At 46.4% G+C, this 20034-nt stretch overlaps 2 protein-coding genes across 5 annotated transcripts in view; one reads left to right on the top strand and one right to left on the bottom strand.

Moving 5' to 3' along the window:
- The window catches only part of LOC149343231 (galactosylceramide sulfotransferase-like), a 38291-nt gene extending 23849 nt beyond the window's left edge, over positions 1–14442 (top strand). For both annotated transcript variants that reach the window (XM_089542332.1, XM_089542333.1), the window contains exons 2-7: positions 4820–4968; positions 6119–6243; positions 7234–7591; positions 9619–9930; positions 12445–12687; positions 13301–14442. In XM_089542332.1, the coding sequence (XP_089398458.1) occupies positions 4960–4968; positions 6119–6243; positions 7234–7591; positions 9619–9930; positions 12445–12687; positions 13301–13576 (1323 nt within the window). In that variant the 5' untranslated portion in view covers positions 4820–4959 and the 3' untranslated portion in view covers positions 13577–14442. The remainder of the gene's footprint in view (positions 1–4819; positions 4969–6118; positions 6244–7233; positions 7592–9618; positions 9931–12444; positions 12688–13300) is intronic.
- A 3766-nt stretch (positions 14443–18208) lies between these two features.
- Positions 18209–20034, bottom strand: part of LOC149343230 (sodium-coupled monocarboxylate transporter 1-like) — a 45249-nt gene continuing 43423 nt past the window's right edge. For 2 of the 3 annotated variants that reach the window (XM_089545781.1, XM_089545780.1), the window contains exon 16: positions 18209–19162. In XM_089545781.1, coding sequence (XP_089401907.1) covers positions 18959–19162 — 204 coding nt within the window. In that variant the 3' untranslated portion in view covers positions 18209–18958. The remainder of the gene's footprint in view (positions 19163–20034) is intronic. The other variant, XM_089545782.1, reaches the window with a different exon arrangement.

Genomic DNA, 20034 nt, shown 5'->3' with positions numbered 1-20034 from the left:
TTCTCAAAATGCGTTGTCTATTGCAATATCGTACATAATGCAAAATGATGGCTTACAACACGCTATGAAAGTGAAAAACCAAGTGCAGAGAAAAAACGTACACTTTTCTGCATATTTTTATTGATTTGCCACACAGTTGGCCATACAACATTCAAGGTTAAGTGCCAGACAACGTAACATGCAATCCTGTAACACGCGCAGTACAGAATATAACGAGCCCTGCTCTGTAACTAAATGCTAGTATGGTTCCTGCCAGCTGTTAAGTGAGTTTAGTATACCTGCCCCTTCCTCGGTTTGCCCGTGGGGATCACACGGTACGTAGGCAGTTGTTTAAAATGACGCTTTCGTCGACGCGTGGGAAAAACCTTACGAAACAAGAACTATGAATGCAACGATTCTTTGATAAGAGATAGTTTATATTGGGGCTCAGAGAGACAGAGAGCAGACCTATAATAAACAAATATAGAGGATGAGTCGGCGCAGATAGTGAATGCCTGCATCGTCTTGGTCCGCGTCACTAGTCCGGAATGCCGCAAGATCCCGCCGCTCCGCGAGCCCACCGTTCGAGGGTAGCTTGCACCGTAGCACTCAAGCACTCGATGTGGAAGGTCTCTCAAGCATCTACGCCGTCTGTGACGTCGCAGACGAGTTGAGGCAGCAGTGAGGTCATATGAGACAACAAAGATTGAGACCTATAACCTGTTTGTTCATTTGTTTCGACAACAACTCATGAAGTAGACTGGCATAAAAGTTGAAGTGAATTAAAACAACAAAGCAGCTATTTAATCGCAGTTTTCTGTGCCTCACGTGATTTAAACATTGCATAGCTTGGGGTTGAAACCTAAATCGGAACAAATCCTGGTAACAATTTAATTATAAATTTTCTAGCGGGCGCAGACAAATTGTAGGTGGTGGTCATGTATACCAATGTCTCACACACCACTTCAAAGCAGAACACATGCAACAAAAAATACGGTGTCCCTACTTCTTTCAAAGCTTCTACCGTTTTATTTATGAGAAGGCAAAGGGGCGGTGCTTGTGTGTGTGTTTTTTTTGTTTTTGTACGATGCTGCACCCCTTCTAACATTTGTTAAAAATTTAGAGAACGAGTCAGATACTCGAGATGTTCTCTGCGTGAATGAAGAAGTAATACATTATAAAACGAATTTAAATTAAATTTAAACTGTACATTTTTATGTATGGGCACAAAAATCTTGTCATACAAAAAAAATCAAATTACCATCGGAATTAGTGTTGCTCCAGCTTATTTCGACATTTATACCGTAAGGCTGCCATAGGGAGCCCAGCCGCTATCACCATTGTTTATCCGTTAACAACAACGCAGCTGCAACGCATCACGGGCGCATCTGCCGCGCCAATGCCCGCTTTGTCGCCTTTGCTGTTAAGAGCTGAGGTTGTGCGGGGTGTGGAGCTATTCTCCGAGGAAGACGTGGGAGCGTCGGATCAGCCGAGCAGCCGTGATAAACATGATAAACGTTGGCAACGACATATCGAACATCGCCGCAGTGAACGTAGCTTATGTCCGGGAATATCGCAAGCGCAAACGGGAAACAACTAAGCGCCTCCTTGGACGGAGAAGCCGCCTGCTAAATGTGAACAGTGTGCTGGCAAAGCCGAAGAGCAGCGGAAACGCCAACGCGAGAGCTATTTGCTAAAGTTTCCGTTTTAAGCAGTAGCTAAGCCATTGTAGTCTTTAACTCTTTACCAGTAGTCCTTTCTCGGTGGAAAAGCCATTATTTGTGTGCGTATGCGTTCGTGTGCGTGTGTGCGTGTGTGTGCGCGTGTGCGCGTGCGTGTGCGTGCGTGTGTGTGTGCGTGTGTGTGTGTGTGCGTGCGTGCGTGCGTGCGTGTGTGTGTGTGTGTGTGTGTGTGTGTGTGTGCGTGCGTGCGTGCGTGCGTGCGTGCGTGCGTGTGTGTCACCCTCCAGAAGCCTCCACTCACCACAAGCCCACACAGCACCTGAACAAAAAAAACAACGGTGAAATCGAATTGAAATAGCAATCGGAAGGCGATCAGTCTAACATGAATTTTACAACCAATACAAATTTGTAGCATAACATCGCATTTTCACCGGTGCATTGTAATCTTGGGGAAGTGTTGGGAAGTTGGGGAAGACCGGTGTGGTAAGGCGTTCATGTGGATGGATGGACGGATAGGAGATAGGAGTGCCCACTTTGAAACGTGGTGGTGGCAGTTGCCGCGATGCTCGGCTTTCTTTTCCCTTTTTTTCCCTTTATTTTTATTTATGTTGTTATCAACTGGTCCAAAAATTCTCATTTTCTTTAAATGTATTTTCACTCCTACACTTGTAACCTTATATCACCTCTCTTTTTCTGAGCCACCAATCTTCCAATCGCTCTTTGCTAACTTCCACCGCAGATTATTTCACATGACCAATGTTATCTCTAAACCCTAGGGCCTCAAGGAGAGTGACTGCGCCTACATCGACATCCGGATGGGTACCATCACATTCGAGTATGGGATGCTCAGCTCCTTCTACAGATACACCACGCACAGCACTACTGTCATCTTCTTGGTTGAATTTATTTTTCTAGCTCCGCGTTCTACGACACCCTAATCTAACTTCAAGGATTAGGGCACTGCATTTTGAGTTATTATAGAGCGATTCCTTCCTGATCTTCCTTTACCAATTTCGAAATAGATCTAGACATTATGTATTTTCCATCGAATTAATCCACTTTTTATCTTACGCGTTTTTACCAGTCGTTGAAAGTTCTTTACTTCTTTGCCCTAGTGTCCTGCATGCGTACTGGTTAGTTTCCTGCTCTTTTCCGCCATTGTGAATTAATGCTCTTTTTGTATAAGTATTTAAATACCTTAGTTCCCGCCTGTTATTGCCCAGTTTCCTTAGACATTCTTCATACAATATATAACATGAAGCCAGCACTCCAGGCCCCCCTAGCGGACTGGAGCTCAACTAGCGGTCGCACCAGCGGAATTTATGGAGAAGGGGGTATGGAGATGATGATAATTATTTTTAATTGTTCAACGACTGCTTTGGCCAAAGAGCTTTATGGAACAAGTCACCTTTCTCTACGTATGGTGCGGAGCCCAGAAACCCGTGAACGCAGGATTGTTTTGCGGTAATCCGCACAGCTATTCAGGTTTTTGAACACCAATAGCGATTAAGAAGTGCTTGCGACTGGGCTATTTGAAAGTGTATTGTACAATAGCTGTTCTGCTGGTATTTACGCAGATTCAGTGAACAAAGACTGACAGGAACTGTTAACGAGTAACCGGTTTGCTTCAACACAATTGCTTTTACTGCAATGGTAGTGCAGTCTAGGAAAGTAAAAACAACGTAAAGACGTGAACGGGAGCCTCTCCTTCGTCTGCGTCATTGCGCTGTTTTCACCTTCAAGTTAGGAACCGGCAAGGCCGTCTCAGTGTTCTTATGGAGCCTACACTTCAAAGAATTTCATAGACATAAGCTTATATAAAAATCTCGCATATAGCGAACAAATATTAACATAATTTCTGCACTTTCCTTGACAGTATAGTTGGTCCAATAAGAAGGAACGAATAAAAACAGAAAAAATTGGCTGTGGCTTTAAGCCTGGATATCTCGAAGCGAAAAGCTGCGGCAATGCGGAGGAGGAGCCGCGCGTGTAGTGAATACGATGCTGTCTTAGAAGGTTGCTTTAGAGACGTGTACTGTGGCGTGCATTCCTCTCGGGTGTACACCAAGATATGAGAGACAGACATTTGCTTTCCTTAAAAGCAATTTTCATTTCATATCGTTTTCCTTAGGGCCCTTACGGCGCGGTTCGGGTATCCACCGAGATATGAGAGAGACAGTCTTCGTTTCCTTTCCTTAAAACCAATTTTCTTTTCATTTTCCTTCCCTAACGGCGCGGTTCGGGTGTCCACCGTGACGTCACGCAGTTCGCGCATGCGCACCTGTGGCTTTTTCTGACGACGGGGCCCACGCTAGCCTCGGTGTTGAAGCTAGTGAAGCTTTTCGCTTCAAAAGAGAGAGTAGACGAAAGGGCTGACGAAATGAGCGTCAATCCACTGCGCCTGCTGAGCGGTGATGCTGCTGATGAGTAGAAAAGACGTAATAAATGCGAACGAGGAAGATATCCAGACAAAGTAGTGTGCGTAGCACTTCTATCTTACGCTGTGAGAACATCGTAGAAGATATGCATGTTTAAGTTTATACTTGTGTTGTTTCTTTGGTCGTTGATAAAGGAATTGTAAACATCATCAATCGGCACGGAAAGCTCAACGTGAAGATAAAATGCTTCTGGTGGTGCAGGTGTTCTGCTTTATCGCCTTGTTTCATGGTTCCAGTGGTAGGAGATAGTTTTTTGTTCATGTGCGCAGATTTCTGCGAGCATGTCTAAGACGGACTGCATACTACCTTATAAAAAAATATCATGCAAACTAGAAGAGAAAAGTGCAAGCATTGGTACGGAAGGGACTAAAAGAAATAAAAAGGGAGAAATAAAATGACAACGATGAATTTTCAACGTAAGGGAACATAAGGGGGAATTCAACGTTTCTCCCAGAGGCCAGTGTCATGAAAATATGAGATAAGTGAGATCATGAAACAAATGCTGTCAGAAGTTTCCCAAAGAGGCAATGTCATAAATTATGAGACGAAAATGTTAAGAGCTAATCGCTGCTTCGAAGGAGCCAGAGTGCTTCTTGGTATCACATGGTCTTGAGAGTATCGCTTTTTGATATAAAGAGAAACGTTTGGGAACAAGCCTATGGAAAGCGCAGTGAAAGTGTTGCACCACCAAGGGTACAACGTCTTCCTCCATCGATGCAGTGGGAGCTGGCCCCGTGCTGCAGTTGCCCTGGTTTGCAGCGTCACAGCACGCCGCTGAACGGTGCCCCCTTATTTTTCTCTGATTGTGCGAGACGCCGGCTTCGTCTGCGCAGCTCTCCTGCTGAAGAATCCGGTGCGCAATGATGCGGGTGAGACACTCAGCACATACCACGTTCTCTCCATTCTGCGAGAACCTTGCAGCAGTCACGGTTGCCTACTCTGCTAGATATACATGTGAAACATATGTCCGTGCGATGAAACAACAGTAGTATGCGCAATCTATCGTGGTGCCTGTTGCAAATTGTAACCTCAGTGTAGCACTAGTAAATACAGACAAAATACATGCAGGCTGTCTGCAAAATGTGTCTTTTTATTTGCAACCACAATCCGTAGCACTGCATGTAGCAAACAAACTTCAAAGCGGTATTACTGAGAGTTACGTCTTCAAGTGCGGAGAATCTGGTGATGGCTGAATGTACAAAAGGGCAGAGAACAGAAGATAACTGAAAGACGCGAAACGTGAAAACTTAAAGAAGATAAAAATACAAAGTGTGTTACGCAGGCTGTGCACAAGCGAATCGATATCCTAGACGACTTATTTCCAATGAAACGTTTAGATGATGGCAATTCAGCAAGAAAATGTCAGAGCGGTTGCCTGCACAGCATTTAATGTACATGTTATTGATCTATATGTGTTACTCTGCATCGTGAAACTTTATCGTCAACAAAGGACTCATAGGCTATGAGGGGCGCAGCAACGAAGAGATATCTATTAGTTTTGGCCAGCTAGGGTTCTTTAGACTGCGTCGATATAGAACAGCATTAGGCCGTTCTTGTATTTCGCCTCTCTCTAAATGCAGCCACTGTTGCCAGGTCCGAACCCATCTAAGAAAAGGTAAAGGCGGTTCCAGTGTTTGCTTTTTTTTTTTGTAGAAAACTGCACTTTTCCTATATTTCTTCAAGATTTAGGCACCTAGAAGAACTCTAGTTTGGGCTAGTTGGTTCATGATTCAGGAGGAAAACTGCGCAGAAAAACGTGGACAAAGAGACAAACACGACAAGACCAGCGGCAACTTGCAACTTGCAATGTTGCAAGATGTTGCAATGTTGCAAGATGGAACTTGCTAGTTCCATCTCACAAATATGCTCCATCTCGACAAGGAGTGAACTCACAAACAGCATATCACATTCAGATGACAACAATGGGAAAAGGGAGTGGGGAGGTGGGAAGTAGTGTGATTGGCGCGTACAACTCCCCACGATCCTCATGGCTAATTTACCACTCGCATTTATTCGCAGTCACCGACGTGCGGCCCGGGGGTGCAGCGCCACCATCACATCTTTGCAGTACTCCTACTGGCCGCTTTGTGTCTGCTGTTCAGAGGGAGTGTGATCTTCAAGCCTGTCTTCAATTGTGCTAGAAGGTGCCGTTTTTCTGGTTTCATCATGCTACCGGTTTTCAGGTCCCGGATTGAGCGTTCCACTTTTCCATTTACACGCAGGGTGACCAATGTGTGGCGTCGCGCTGGGTACAATGTTCCTACCCGGGAAGTTATGTCGAGGAGGTTGAAAAAAGCAGCGAAAAATAGGGCTCTATTCAAACAAGGTCTTGCGTCACAAATATGTCTGCACAAACTACAGGCTTCTTTGCCCCTACTGAAGTGGAGCATGTCCCTAGCAAGCATTGTTTGTTTTCGTTTTAATGTTAGTGCAGAGAGCCACAGGCTTAAGACCAGTGTTTAGAGAGCGACGAAAACAGCAAGCAATTAGTTGAAAACGCGGGGCCGCTCACCCCTCAAATAAAACGAAGCTTTGATGTCGAGTAGTCCTTTATATGCTTGTATCAGGTTTATAAGTGCCCAGAAAAGTTTTTGGAACGCAAAAACTACAACAAAACTGCACGGCTAGTCTAAGAGTGCAGCTGCAAACTGAAGGGCGTGCTTTAAACTTCTCAGTGCTGCATGCATAATACACCCCTGAATAATTTATCGCGCCTCTGGGCAGCGAGTGAGTTCAGGTTCTTCCATGTTATCGGTGTTCCGAAAACATTTATTCGAAAACATTTCGATGCGTGACATTTTTCACAGAGCTACAGATTTGCAAGGATAGGAAATATAAGGGTGAGGGTGGCAGACTGATAGTCTATTAGCGTTCTGTTTTGTAAGACTTTCTACTAGGATGTCGTACGAAGACCCGATGTCACGTCCCTGTGTGTCTCTAGCAGAGCGATAAGAGAGTCAGGAGATGTTCTCGCCCCGGCAGCTCGCAAACTTGGGCGATATCTAATCAGTGTCCGATAGGCTTCCCGTTACGCATAACTGTTATTGGATACTTGCTTCATTTGACAAGTCTGTAAGATCCTGAATTTTTTTTCAGTCTTCTTGCACTCACAGTACGTTTTTTGGGCAACACAGGGTATGTCCGATGTCTCACACCTCAAGCCCCGAGCCCCAGTGCACTCCCAGGAGCACCGTGTGCTTTCTGAAGACGCACAAGTGTGCCAGTTCTGCCGTGCAGAACATGCTCATGCGCTACGGAAAACAGCACGGCCTCACCTTAGCACTGCCTCCGATCGACAACTACCTGGGGCACCCGGCCTTCTTCAACCGGACGCAGGTGATGGGGAGCCCGCCCTTCGACATGTTGGTGCACCACACTCGCTTCCACGAGGACGAGGTGCGGGCCGTGTTGAAGCCGGACGCCGTATTCGTCACCATCGTGCGTGAACCGGCGGCGCTGTTTGAGTCGCTGTTCTCGTACTACGGCCTCGAAGTAAGCGGCATGCTATACAAAGAACGCGATGATGCCGTTTATCGCGCTTGAAAATTGTCATATACTGCCTGCAGTCTTTCGCTCTTAATCTCACTCCACACTCTGGGCATTTACATGAGCCCGACAACGTCAGATCGAGTTGGTCTGTAAGGCTCACGTAAACGTTAGCCGGCTGGACTGGCTCTGCCCGATTGCAATCGAGTAGATGTCACTGCCCGACCAGCTCGGCAAGGTGCATGTAAATGCTTTCGAGTAAGCGCAACAGAGGTGGGTCAGCGGGAGAGGGGGTGAGAAATAAGAACTTGCTGTGCGCTGCCGTCATCATGACTGCGAGGCTACCGATAGCACGGCGATCTTGGCCATCGCATTTGCACGCTCGCACCATACTGCTCGACGCTGGGCGTCACTGCAATCGCGCCGATTTCGGCTTGCAGAGGCGGTCTTGTAAACGCGCAGTCGACGATGCGAGTGGCCTCGCTCAGCTCGACTCCTGACTCGACACACTCCTGTCGGGTTCATGCAAATGATGTTATTGTGTGTGCGTTCCGGCTTCGCTATCACACTCAAGATGGTCTTTGCATAGTTAAACAGGCTGTGCAGTGAACAACGGTGTCACCTTATTCGTATTACAGTTAAGCAATATTCATTACCTAATTTCGTCACAGCGCCAAAAACTCGAGCACCTTGGTATGGGGCTGGAGTCGTTCGCTACGCTTCCTAAAGAGCTTTGCAGGGAATGTTCTGTTTGTTTCATAAGCTGAGGCAATAAGTTATGTTGTTTGAAAAATGCTAAGTATTTATTTTATTTAAGTTCACCTTAATCAGACGCCCTTCGACACCAAAGCTTACCTCTAGTTTAAACGGTACAAGACGAGGTTTAGAATTTAATATTGAAAACTTTGAACACTTGAAAACTACACTGTTCATAGGAGCCAGCCCACAGCACCGATGGCAGAGGCAGTATATTTTGTATATTTTGTTTCAAGCCCAGTGCTTTCGTATTTATTGCTCGCACGTAGGGACCCGAAACAAAATAAAATAAATTGTTCCAACTTTAGTGTCTGCGAAAAGGTATTTTAAAAATTCTGCCTTGTGAGAGTAATATCAAATGAAAAACAATGGATGGGAACTGGCAACTGCAAAAGCTAGGGAAGGTGCTTATGCGTTGAAAGGAATAGCTTGAGCTGGACAAAGAGAAAAGGGCTGAAGCAGCCTCTCTCCGGGTCCTCAACTCGTAGTTCCTCAATAATCTGTCCATGCTTGTACAAGGCAGTGGTAACAAGTAGTCCTTGGTAACGGAAAACGCACCTTCGGCCGGTTAGGCTTGTCCACGAGGTTTAACCTTATATTTTGCTCAAAAACCTACATTCTTCGTCCAGCTTTTCAATGCGTGCACTAGCTGCTCAACCTAACCATAAAAATCTCGTGTTGTAAGAGTGGTTCTCGCATTCACTGCGCGGTGGAACAGCTGTGATGTTATCCGATTATTGGCAGTATCAGTTACAATATTAAAGCAGTGGTACAAAACCAAAATGAATTATTATGTCGTAGAATGCTAACCGTATGGTGATTTAGTACTATTGTGAGACATTCCAGCGGCTAAAAAGACAGGGACGAAGGTAGACGAGACAGGACGAACAGGAAGTAGTCCTCAAGAACAGAAAACGCACCTTCGCCCGGTTAGATTTGCGCACGAGGTTTAACCTTTACTTTTTGCTCAAAAAAGTACATTCTTTGTCCAGCTCCCAATGCGTGCACTAGCTGCTCAACCTGACCATAAGAACCCCTCTTGTTGTTAAGAGTGGGTCTCGCCTGCTCTGCGCGGTGCAGCAGCTCTGGCGTTCTCCCATTATTGGCAGTATCAGTTATAATATTAAAGCAGTGGTGCAAAATCAAAACGAATCATTATCTTGTACAATGCGAACCGTATCGTAACTCAGCCCGCATTAACATGCTTCCTGTCAGGGCCGTTTGCTGGTTTCACGAGGTTTACCAAAAGATCGTTCTTCCTTCGTTTACCGTCACAGGAAAAGATCAAGGTCAAGCTGGAGCAACTGCCGAGCGCCGTGAAAAACGCATCGCTGGCTGAGCAGATGCGGGACATCCTGCCAGGTCCCCGCCGCAGCAGGCACGGCATTAATCAGATGAGCTACGACTTGGGCTTCGACATCGAACAGGCCGACAACGCGACGGCCGTGCAAGCCTTCATCGAGCACGTGGACGCCGTGTTCGACCTCGTGATGGTCGCCGAGCGCATCAATGAGTCCCTGGTCCTGCTGCGGTACCTGCTTTGCTGGGACCTGGACGACGTCGTCGTCTTCAGGCTCAACGCGCGCCAGGTGTGTGTCGCTAGCATGCGCTTCCTCGGCGAGTTGGTTCGCATGCTGAATTACAAATGTGCGCTTCAAAAATTTTAAGCTGGTAACAACGGAAAGGAAAGCCAGTCATACGCAGGTATCAGTCTCAGTATCAATACAATAGAAGTGGGTTAAGTTAATCATGCAGTCGGCGAGGATTTATGGTCCCTCTTGTATAGGATGGTTGTAGAGTGCAGTCCCAATTGAACTATGTATTTATTGAACTTTTTCGTTGACAAAATTGGGTTCTCCATTGTTTTGCTAAGTAAAATATCTTCGGAAGGGAGTCCGTACCCCCAACCCTCACATATACGCCCTGCACGCCATTATTTTGGCTTCACTGCGGGATTACCTACGGGAAATCAAGAGAAATGATTAATAAACAGCTGAACGTAATACGGTGTACTCCTCTGAACTCGCGTAATTCTAACTAGCTCGAGTAGACCTGCCGGTTTATTTTAACCGACTCTTTGGGGCAGTTCTTATCCAGGGTATTAAAAAAACTGCTGTGAAATTAAGCTAGGTGTATTTCTAAGAAGTTTTCGTTTCCCTTTCAATATGAATCTTCGGTAGTCAAGCCGCACTGGCGACTCAGTGGTTATGGTGTTTGGCTGCTGACCCAAAAGACACGGGTTCGATTTAGGTTGGGACACTCGAATTTCGGTGCAGGCGAAAAGCTAGAGGACCGTATATTGTGCGATGATATTACATGTTTGAGAGTCTCAGGTCGTCGAAATCATCCGGAGCCCTCCATTATGGCGTCCTTCATATATTCTGAGTCGGTTTGAGGCGCTAAACCTCAGAAAATTATGAAACCAAACCATTATCGGAAGACAACTTTGCATGCACCTGAACAGTAGCGCAACGAAACAAGGGACCAGCGTGCGAGTACACACACAACGCTGGTCCCTTCTGTTGTTGCGCTACTGGTCATGTCAGAAGTATGAACCAACAAGCCCAAATTTCAACTTTACATGCACATTTTTATGCTTTTCTAAACTGAATTTGGTGTCATGTTGCAGTCGCTAAGTTACTCTAAACAAATAGGTTGAATAAAGGCATAAACTACGTTTTTATGCTGAGTTTTTATCTAATTACTTTGACACATTTTACTCTAGTGCTTTTTAAAACGATCAAGGTTTCTTCCATAATCAAATGGAATGAAATGCCTGGCTTCTCCAAGCATGGGACACTAGAGTTCGCTATTGTTTTGCCTCAAAATTTGACTCGACTGGGTCTGCCTCCAAACTTGCTCCAGCTTCATTCATCCAGTTTAATGGTTAGACCGAGGTATATCCATCTATGAGAGATAGGAAAACACTCACGTCACTCCCATCTCGGCGCTCCGACATGCTATAGGTGAAGAATAGTAATTTGGCCGTAGCGCTGGATATGATCCTCTATTATAAACATGACCTGGTCGCTGTCTTTTCTATCGACCCTTAGGAACTGAATGAGTCGCCACATTTTGTGATGAACCACAGTACTCTTGTACAGATTTGGTACCTATTATTTTGAAGTCGCAAGTTGCATGGATGAATATGAGCACAACTTTGAGACACGAATTGTAGACTTAGCGGTATGTGTTGTGGCTCGGCGCTGACAAGATTATCGCCAGTGCGCATGCGTGACTTGCCTATAAAAGCACTGCGCTCCGACGAGTAAGGCAGTTCATCCCTCCCAGCACCTGGCGTGCGCGTCGTTCCATATCAGAATGGTTGCGCGATTTCTCCGCTCCGGCCCTTTGCTGGTCCGCGGAGTCAGAATGGATCCATTGACTTTAGGAGGCACAGGAACGGTGACGAAAGTAGGGAAGACTGAAGAGTGCTGAGGAGGCAGGCAAGGGACCGGAAGAGGGTGGACTACATTAGGAAAGAAACACGTGTTAATAACATCCCAGCTGAAATCAAGAAAAAAGAAATGGGCATAACTAGGCCGTGCAATGCGGAGAATGGGTAACTGATGATACTTTAGACAAAGGAGCGGAATGCAAGAGGAGGTCAACGTAGCAGGCGTTGTTAAGGGTCAGGTGCTATGATGTGATTAGGAAGTCTGCAGGGATATTATGGCCGCTGCTGGTGCAGGATATGGTTAAATGGAAATCAATGGGATGTGTCCTTCTGCAATTCTCTATGGAAAGAAAAATGATAGGTGTAACGTGGAGAGACCGCAAGCGGGCAGAGTGGGTGAGAGAACAAACGCGGGTTGATGACATGCTTATCGAAATCAAGAGGACGAAGTGGGCTTGGGCAGGGCATGTAATGCCAAGGCAAGATAACAGATGGTTTTTAAGGGTAACGGAGTGGATTCCAAGAGAAGGCAATCGTAGTAGGGGGCGCCAGGAAGTTAGGTGGGTGGATTGGAATTAGAAGTTTGCGGGGATAAGGAGGCCGCAGCCGGCAAAAGACAGGGTTAATTGGAGAGACATGGGAGAAGCATTTGCCCTGCAGTGGGCGTAGTAAGGCTGATGATAGTGATGATGAATTCTATCCGCAGAACGACTTCCGTCACCCAATGAGCTCAAAGCTGGCGGATGAGCTGCGTGCTCTCAACGCTGCCGACGCTCTGCTGTACGAGCACTTCTTACGGCGCTTTGAGCAACGCGTCCAGGCATTCGGCAGGGAGCGCATGGAGAAGGAGCTGACTCTGCTGGAACAGAGGACGCAGTTCTGGTACCAGCGCTGCGTGGCGGAGGAAGTTGCAGCCGACAAGAGAGACAAGAACATCTACTCTGCGAAGGCGAGTACTCGAGCCTCGGGAGAGGCTATACAGAAGTGTTGTGTTCTATGAATACTGGTTCACCTTAAACAAGTGGATGCCTTGATCATTTGAAACGCAGCGAGTTCGACGTCAAACTGTTCATTAACCACGGTAGCCGTCAGAGGGCCCTGGGACACCTCTTGTGAGACACAAGAAATTATGCCCCTTCCTCGACTGAACAAAAAAGTAAAAGGGAGTTAAAAAGAGCAAGGAAAATGCGGTTTAAAAGCTTTTAACTGATGTTAGTGTTCATTAACATTATTGACGGGAACAGTCATCCTCCCACTCTATGCCTACCGTGTTGCAAAAATTACGTTCAAAAAGGCATTTCGTGTGCTGCTCATATTTTCTATTCTTTAAATCATGAAATATTAATTCTGAAACCCCTCTAAACACGTACAAAACGGCAGAACATCTACTGCGTTCTTGCATCTTTCTAAAGCCTGATAGTTGATAAGGATTGCCTGTAGGAAACATTTGTGCAAAAGTTCGAATCCGCAGTGCAGAACTTAGTCCCTCATAAAAATTAAATGCAATTTCAGAGGAGGAATTGTATTTGGGGACTGAAAACAGCCAATGGAAATCTACGCAGGTATTGAAACTGCAGCTGCGCAACAGCAGTGAGGAGGTGTGCTTCTGGATGACGGCGGCCGAGCAGCTCTTCACGAAGGAGCTCCGCTTCAATCAGCTGCATCGGAATACTGGACTACGTGAGGGTACTGCGAAAACCAGACTGAACTCAACGAGGAGACTCAGGAGCTCCATACTCCGGGAAACGAGACTTCGTGGCGGCAAGAATGACACGCGGCTGAACCGGGCAACGCAGGCAATGGACAGTGCCGCGCTCTTCTTTGGTACTAGGGAGTGATAACAGCGCCTCAAGAATGACATTGAATGATAGCTGCATGTGTTCATATGACGTCATCCGCAAGTGGCGCTAGCGGTCGTCGCAGCATTCCCCATGTTGGTGGTCGCGCGCGCGGGCGCCTCTGCCAGCTGTAAAGTTTAACTCGCTGGTAATGTGTGAAATGGGAGCGTGTTTTGCGTCTCACCGCTGATATTTTTGTTGGGCCCGTAACATCATGTGACTAAGTGTATACGTCGTGAACTGCGCGAAACAGAAAACAGCGGGCACGCTGACAAGATTCCAAATTGGGAAAACGTCGACCGGTAGGAGTGTGGAGGCGCCGGCGTAGTGTGCTACGTACAGGACTGCTGCCGCGGGCACGCTGACAAGATTCCACATTGGGAAAACGTCGACCGGTAGGAGCGCGGAGGCGTCGGCGTAGTGTGCGACGTCCAGGACTGCTGCCGTGCGTTGAATTCACCGACATAGAGGCCCGCCTAATGCACGGATTAAGCTTGCCGACAGCCCAAGGAATTAAAGCATACAAATCTAGAGAGAGTGCAATTCCTTGAGAAGCACGTGAGCCCAAGATCCGTGCTGAGTGTAACGACGGTTGAAGTGCCGTTTTTGGAAAGGTGAGTAAATCTAAGGGTCCGGTCGCTTAGCTGTAGCTTAACTTGCCATCTCTATCTGCTGAAAGTGACGTGTTACTACTGAGTCTAGCGGAATCGCTGCACATTGCCTTGCTGCGAAAGGGCTAGATTCCAGGTCTTGGGCATTCGGAAAAGCGCTACGGTGCTACTATCAAAACTGCAAGACATTCTCGCGAGGTCTGCTGTTCGTGCTGCGAGCGCATAACAGTTTTTCTCGACCGTTCTGTCGCGTAAAAAAGGCAGCTATGACGCTTTGCCTTTCTGCTGAAACACCATCTCTGAAGCTTCAGCAGCTCGCGGACTACAGCAGCTGGAAATATCAGTTTTTGCGGCTGCAGTTTTGAAATTTCGGTAATTAACCATGCTGGTTATCATCCATATGTCCTGCATGAGCAGCTGACTGGTATAAACTGATATTATAAGCTGCAAGTCGTGCACATTATTGCGTGCAGTGCAGGCGGCCAGTTATGACGCTGAGTTGCGGCAGGTAGCTGGGTTATATCACGGCACAGAAGAATTTCTGCTGGAAACTTCACGCACAATAAGCATTCCACAAAGAAAAGTGGTCGCGGACGCATTTAACAACGTGCAAATAGGTTCCGGATCACTAACAGTTAGGCCGGGCACCTGACTGCGCACCGTGACACTGAGTGAGCTAGCGTGAAACGACCGAAACATCGAGTGTTTGCCGCGACGACATTCGCGCCGTCTGGTAGCGCGGTCACAGTGAATAGCTCTTACAGCAGCGCTCGAAACAGTGAACGTCACCTTCCCTTTCTGAATAGTGTCAATGGAGTTGGGGCAGTGCTTTGGTATCGTCCCGTCTGCGTTAAATTGGTTTTCACATATCTTGGTGGGCACCTGAACCATGCCATAAGGGAAGGGAGGAAGGTGGGAGTGAAAGAAGAAAGAGAGAAAGAGGTGCCGTATAGTGGAGGTCTCCGGAATAATTTCGACCACCTGGGGATCTTTAACGTGCACTGACATCGCACAGCACACGGGCGCCTCTTGCGTTCCGCCTCCATCGAAACGCAGCCGCCGCGTTTGGGTTCGCACCTGGGTACTCCGGCTCGGTAGACGAGCACTTTAACCACTGAGCCACCGCGGCGGGTCCCCTCTGCATTGTTTGTGCCTTTTGACAATGACCTCGCATAAACATTACTGTATGTGTTGCTCTCTGAATAGTACAGAGGTGCGAATAGGCACAAAATAAGCCATCGCTTACCCACTACAAGGGGTGGGTAAGGGGGGGGGGGGGGGACATTTCGGAAGGATGCTGACAGGCTTTTTGTCTGCGGTATCTGTGTAGCACCAAACTGGGTGATTAATGCTGAAGACGACAGCCAGCACTAAGGTATTTGTTTGGGCTAGTCGGTACATTGTTAAAACTGAAGGCACAGCGCACGAAAGACGCGTAGCGAGGCGCGTCTAACCTGGAGAAGAAAGACTGCAGAGGAGCCCTGATCCCAAGGAGGACCTGTTCAGAGCGAAAAGTGGAGTTTTGGCTATTTTTTGCCACTTAACGCTGTTCACACCAGGGAGAGGTTTATTTCAGAGTTAGTCTCGTACAGTAGCCAGCCTCAATTTTTGTTGGTACTGTCTTTGCAAATTAATTTTCTCTGGCAACCAGCAATCAGAAAGTACATGACGCCCTCGAGGGGTAAGATGGAAGAAAAAACTGCGCAATCGCCCACAAGTGACAGTGATTGCAGTATCGCGTTCGTGCAGTGGAGGTGAAGTGTTCGCCTTGACTCATCCCATCATGAAGTAGGCTGCAGCACTAGCCAATCACAGGGGCAGGCAGTGCACGTGACTTCATGTGACCACATGTGATTGGTAATCTTAGTGTGCAACACACAATACTTGCCATTAAGGTGAATGTTATAGCTGCTCTCGCCTCGCTCGCCATCGACGCCGCTCAAAATTTAACTTCGCACCGCTTTCACGGCAGATGAAGAAGGAAAGGAGCTGGCAAGGAGATAACTTGCTGTTGACCTGACCGCAATGAAATATGCTGTAACGGAATATAAAAGTGAAGGCTAATACGATGTGGAAAACTTGTGTGTGCGGTCAAGTCAATGACCATCCTATGAACGTCAGCTTGACGGCCTAAGTCTTTATTTACAAAGCTGCTCCAGTCAAAGCATGGTTTGCTGTTGTGCAATGCCTTTCGCCCGATATTCTACAGCAGGACTACCTCCTTCCTGGCTGTTATGATTGGCCAGCACTCGTGTGCCTGCCTATCTCGATTGCTCCGCCCTGTGATGAAAAGGTGTTTTAGGAACAAGGCCCCCTGCGCATACTGAAACTTGGAGCAGCAGCAGAGCTCCGTCCGAAGAGAGGGTGAGGCATGAGCAATACTGGAGGGCGTGACAAGAAATGAAGAAAGGGTCAAGAAGACTTTTTTACCTTGTAACTTTTACATGTTCCTGGTACACAGAATATTTCAGATCGGCGCCAGTACGAGATTTAAAATAATCAAAATTTTTCGGAAGTCTCGAAACTTCATTAGTTTCTCCTTCTGAAATTTATAAGTATATTTATATTTGTATTTATACTTACATTTACAAACATTTACAAACATTACAAACATTTATACTCACAAAAGCTCTCTTTTTTTCAGCAAAGACGCGTAGAAATCGGTTTCTTTGCGAAATTGTTAAAGAATTCCTTTTTTTTTATTTCACGACGAAAAAATTCACCATAGTCGCTCAATTAATCTCCGAATATGTCACCGTTAATTTTCCAAGCACGATACGCAAGCTGGATTACGGCCAAAAAAAATTGCTTAAAGGGTTTGTTTTTTTTTTATTCATCTTGTCCTCCTTTCATTATCCTCTACATACATAGTTTTCACTCATTGGACTGCTTCGTGGTCTCAAATCAGGACAAACGTCACAGAAGCAGCATTAGAGCAGCGTAAGCTACAGAAGAATAGCTTTTAGAAAGCAACGCCAATGTTATTTGTTGCCATAGCTTTTAGTAATGTGTACTTTTCTGCCGCAGCCTGAAATGAAGCGTCACCTTAGTGACTGGGGTCTAAAGACGGTTAATGTGAGGCAGCAGTAATTATGGCACCAACAAATAATTGCTGAGGCAATCTGACATAATTCTAGATTCACTCTGTCAAAATTACGCTGCCTTTTTAGTAAGAATATAGATCTCGAAAAGGCAGCTCGGAGGTAGAGAAGAGTTGTGGCTTATATTTCTGTATCTGCGGGTACGGAAACCGGAAAGTAAACGGATAATTCTATCAAGTGGTCTCTATTCGGGCTAGGAAGGCTTAATTAATTCTGTCTTTTGGAGAAAGTGCTTCTGTGGATGAGGAGCCCCATGACACGCTATGACTCCTTTCGCACGTCTACGGCGACCCCGAATTGTATGCTGAGTGGTTCGGTTTATGATATTTACAAGTTTGTTGATTGCAGTTTAATGAATTCACAATCTAGCACGCGCAAAAGTTGTTTGGTAATGGTAGTTAGTGGAATGAGTGGGTGGTGTAATTTGCTCCGCAAAATGTCTTTATCCGGTGGAAAATGCTCGGAAATGTCAACATGTCAGTGATCTACGGACAGAAGCCACGATCACACTGTGTCCATTTGCTTCAAGTTAGGCCAGCAGGGCCTCTAAACTGCTGTGGTCTCCCGCACAAAGCACAGCCCCTATTGCGTTCACGATCAAAGGCCAACTTAACACATCCTTCAGGGTGCCCAGGTCCTGCCTTCCTAAGTAGTGATGGAGCGCACTGATGCCCCTATACAGAAGTTTTGTTGCACAGAGTCGACCGACATTCAGCGGATGTTAAACAGAACCTTCGAGAAATATCTGACTGCGTACATTATATCTTTTGAATTCAAAATAAAATGCAGCCAGAAAGCAAAAAAAAATTGTTTTTACATGTACATGTCAAGTGCAGTGCTAAGAGAGGGGCGGTCAGTCCGACGCATAAGCATCACTGAATGCGCAGTGCGCATTCAGTGACCAAACCAAAAAACAAGCGTGCACGGTGGACGCTGCAGCATTTATTTACACGTATCATAAACACAGTCTGAGAGCAGGTGTCTTGAACGACGTCGCACGTATGTACAAATAAATTACTGTTAAGCTCCACCTTTGCTCAGCCTTAAAAATTGAGCCTTCTGTAGGCTTTCTATACACATCACAAAGGCGGACAGCTTTTGTACGGAGACGTACACATTGGGATCATTGTAGATATATGTAACATTGTAGCACACTGTATATGTATGGTAGAGACCTTGCAACTTCTCTGTCAGAGTTCAATATCTCTTGAAGCAGGGATGTTGTCGACGGCTGAAGTCACTTGCAGTAAACGTCTCAAGCTTAAGTACTCTCGATGTCTTTAGGCCCTCTAAGCTTTCACTGCCAGGATGTTCGGTGCAAAGGAAAGCTTGCACTTTCATCTACTTCTAATACACCATGCTTACACTGCTTTTCCGGAAGTGTCCTTCTACTGGATCGTGCCAATCACAGGTCTTCGTAGGCTTGCCGAGCATGAAGAACACACACGGTTTCTCTTCTCTCTTCACAAGAGTAGAATAGCACTGCTGGTGTCGCACATAGCGGCCGCGCAACGGCACTGACAGTCTCCGCCTCACGTGGTATGATTCGCGTTGTCAGTTGATCTTTCTTCACGTGATGCTTGTCGCATCTGGAGGCGCGTTTCATTTCGGAAAAGCGCATGGGCGGCGCATTCTTGAAATACTCGAACAACGATGTCGGTGCGTATTCACTACATGTGAGTGCTACAGTCGCATGTGGATGGTCTTCGTGGAGGGGGCGGAGGTGGTGGCTGTACGAAAGAGGCGTTAGTCCCTCGACGGACGTACGAGACGGCGGCGAGCGGCGACTTGTTCTTTCCTTCCTTTTTCGTGCACTCGAAGACAAGCTTCGTGGATTGTAGTTTTTCGGGCGCCAGCTTCTTCTCGGGTTCAACCTGGAAGCGAGAAAATATTAGAGTCAGCCAAGGATTAGACCTAATCAGCGATAAATAGAGAAGTTCATCAAGGTGTGAACTGGGCTAGTTAGAACATACTCCTCAAGAGAGAGCGCAAAAACAACGGTAGAGAACGAAATAAATAAATAAGATGGAACTGGCGCTGGTCACCTGCGAGAGGTGCTAATGTCTCGAGAGTTTTTTTTCCTCCTGTCCTGATGTTTTCGCGCTGCCTCTTAAGATGAGTATAAAAAAGGTAAAGTTGTTAATATTACAACCCGTAAAACCTTGAGAATGTCAGAAATGTCTGGTATGAATCTAAAAGACTTTGTGTGGAACAAGCACATTTCTCTGGTACGGCTAAGTATATTTGCTATGATGCGTAGAAGAGTAGGAAGACTGCTATGTGAAGAAACATACTTGACTAGACCAAATATACAGAATCACGAACTGAAAGCCGAAATTCAGGCACTTAGAGGATTTTTAGAGACAAATTAGAAGTTTAAACAATTGCCCTGTTTTTTTAACGGGTAGTTTTTTTGCAGGTTCGGCACCATTCTCTCTGACTTTATGCAAGTGTAGGTTGTAGTGAGGTACACACGAAGTTGGATAAAAAAGTTTCCATACAAGAGTGTGGCTGATTCCATATGAAGCCGCATCGCCGAAAACCATAAAGACCATGACAAAACGGGAGGCGTAATGGCAACGGGGTGTAAGTATGGGCATTCTATGAGAGGGTGGTTATCTTACGATGACACGTATACTCCTAAACCTAAGGCGATGGTGCAGTGCTTGCTAACAAGGCTTCCTACGCATTGTGGCTTTCGACAGCCACTAATTCAGAGATCAGCGTGAACTGCTTTTAGCGCGTC

Source organism: Amblyomma mixtum, chromosome 5 (assembly GCF_055824585.1).
Source record: "Amblyomma mixtum isolate Tamu chromosome 5, ASM5582458v1, whole genome shotgun sequence".
Taxonomy (NCBI): Eukaryota; Metazoa; Arthropoda; class Arachnida; order Ixodida; family Ixodidae; genus Amblyomma; species Amblyomma mixtum.
Note: the sequence above shows the minus strand (reverse complement) of the source record. Positions and strands in the feature narration are given on the sequence as shown.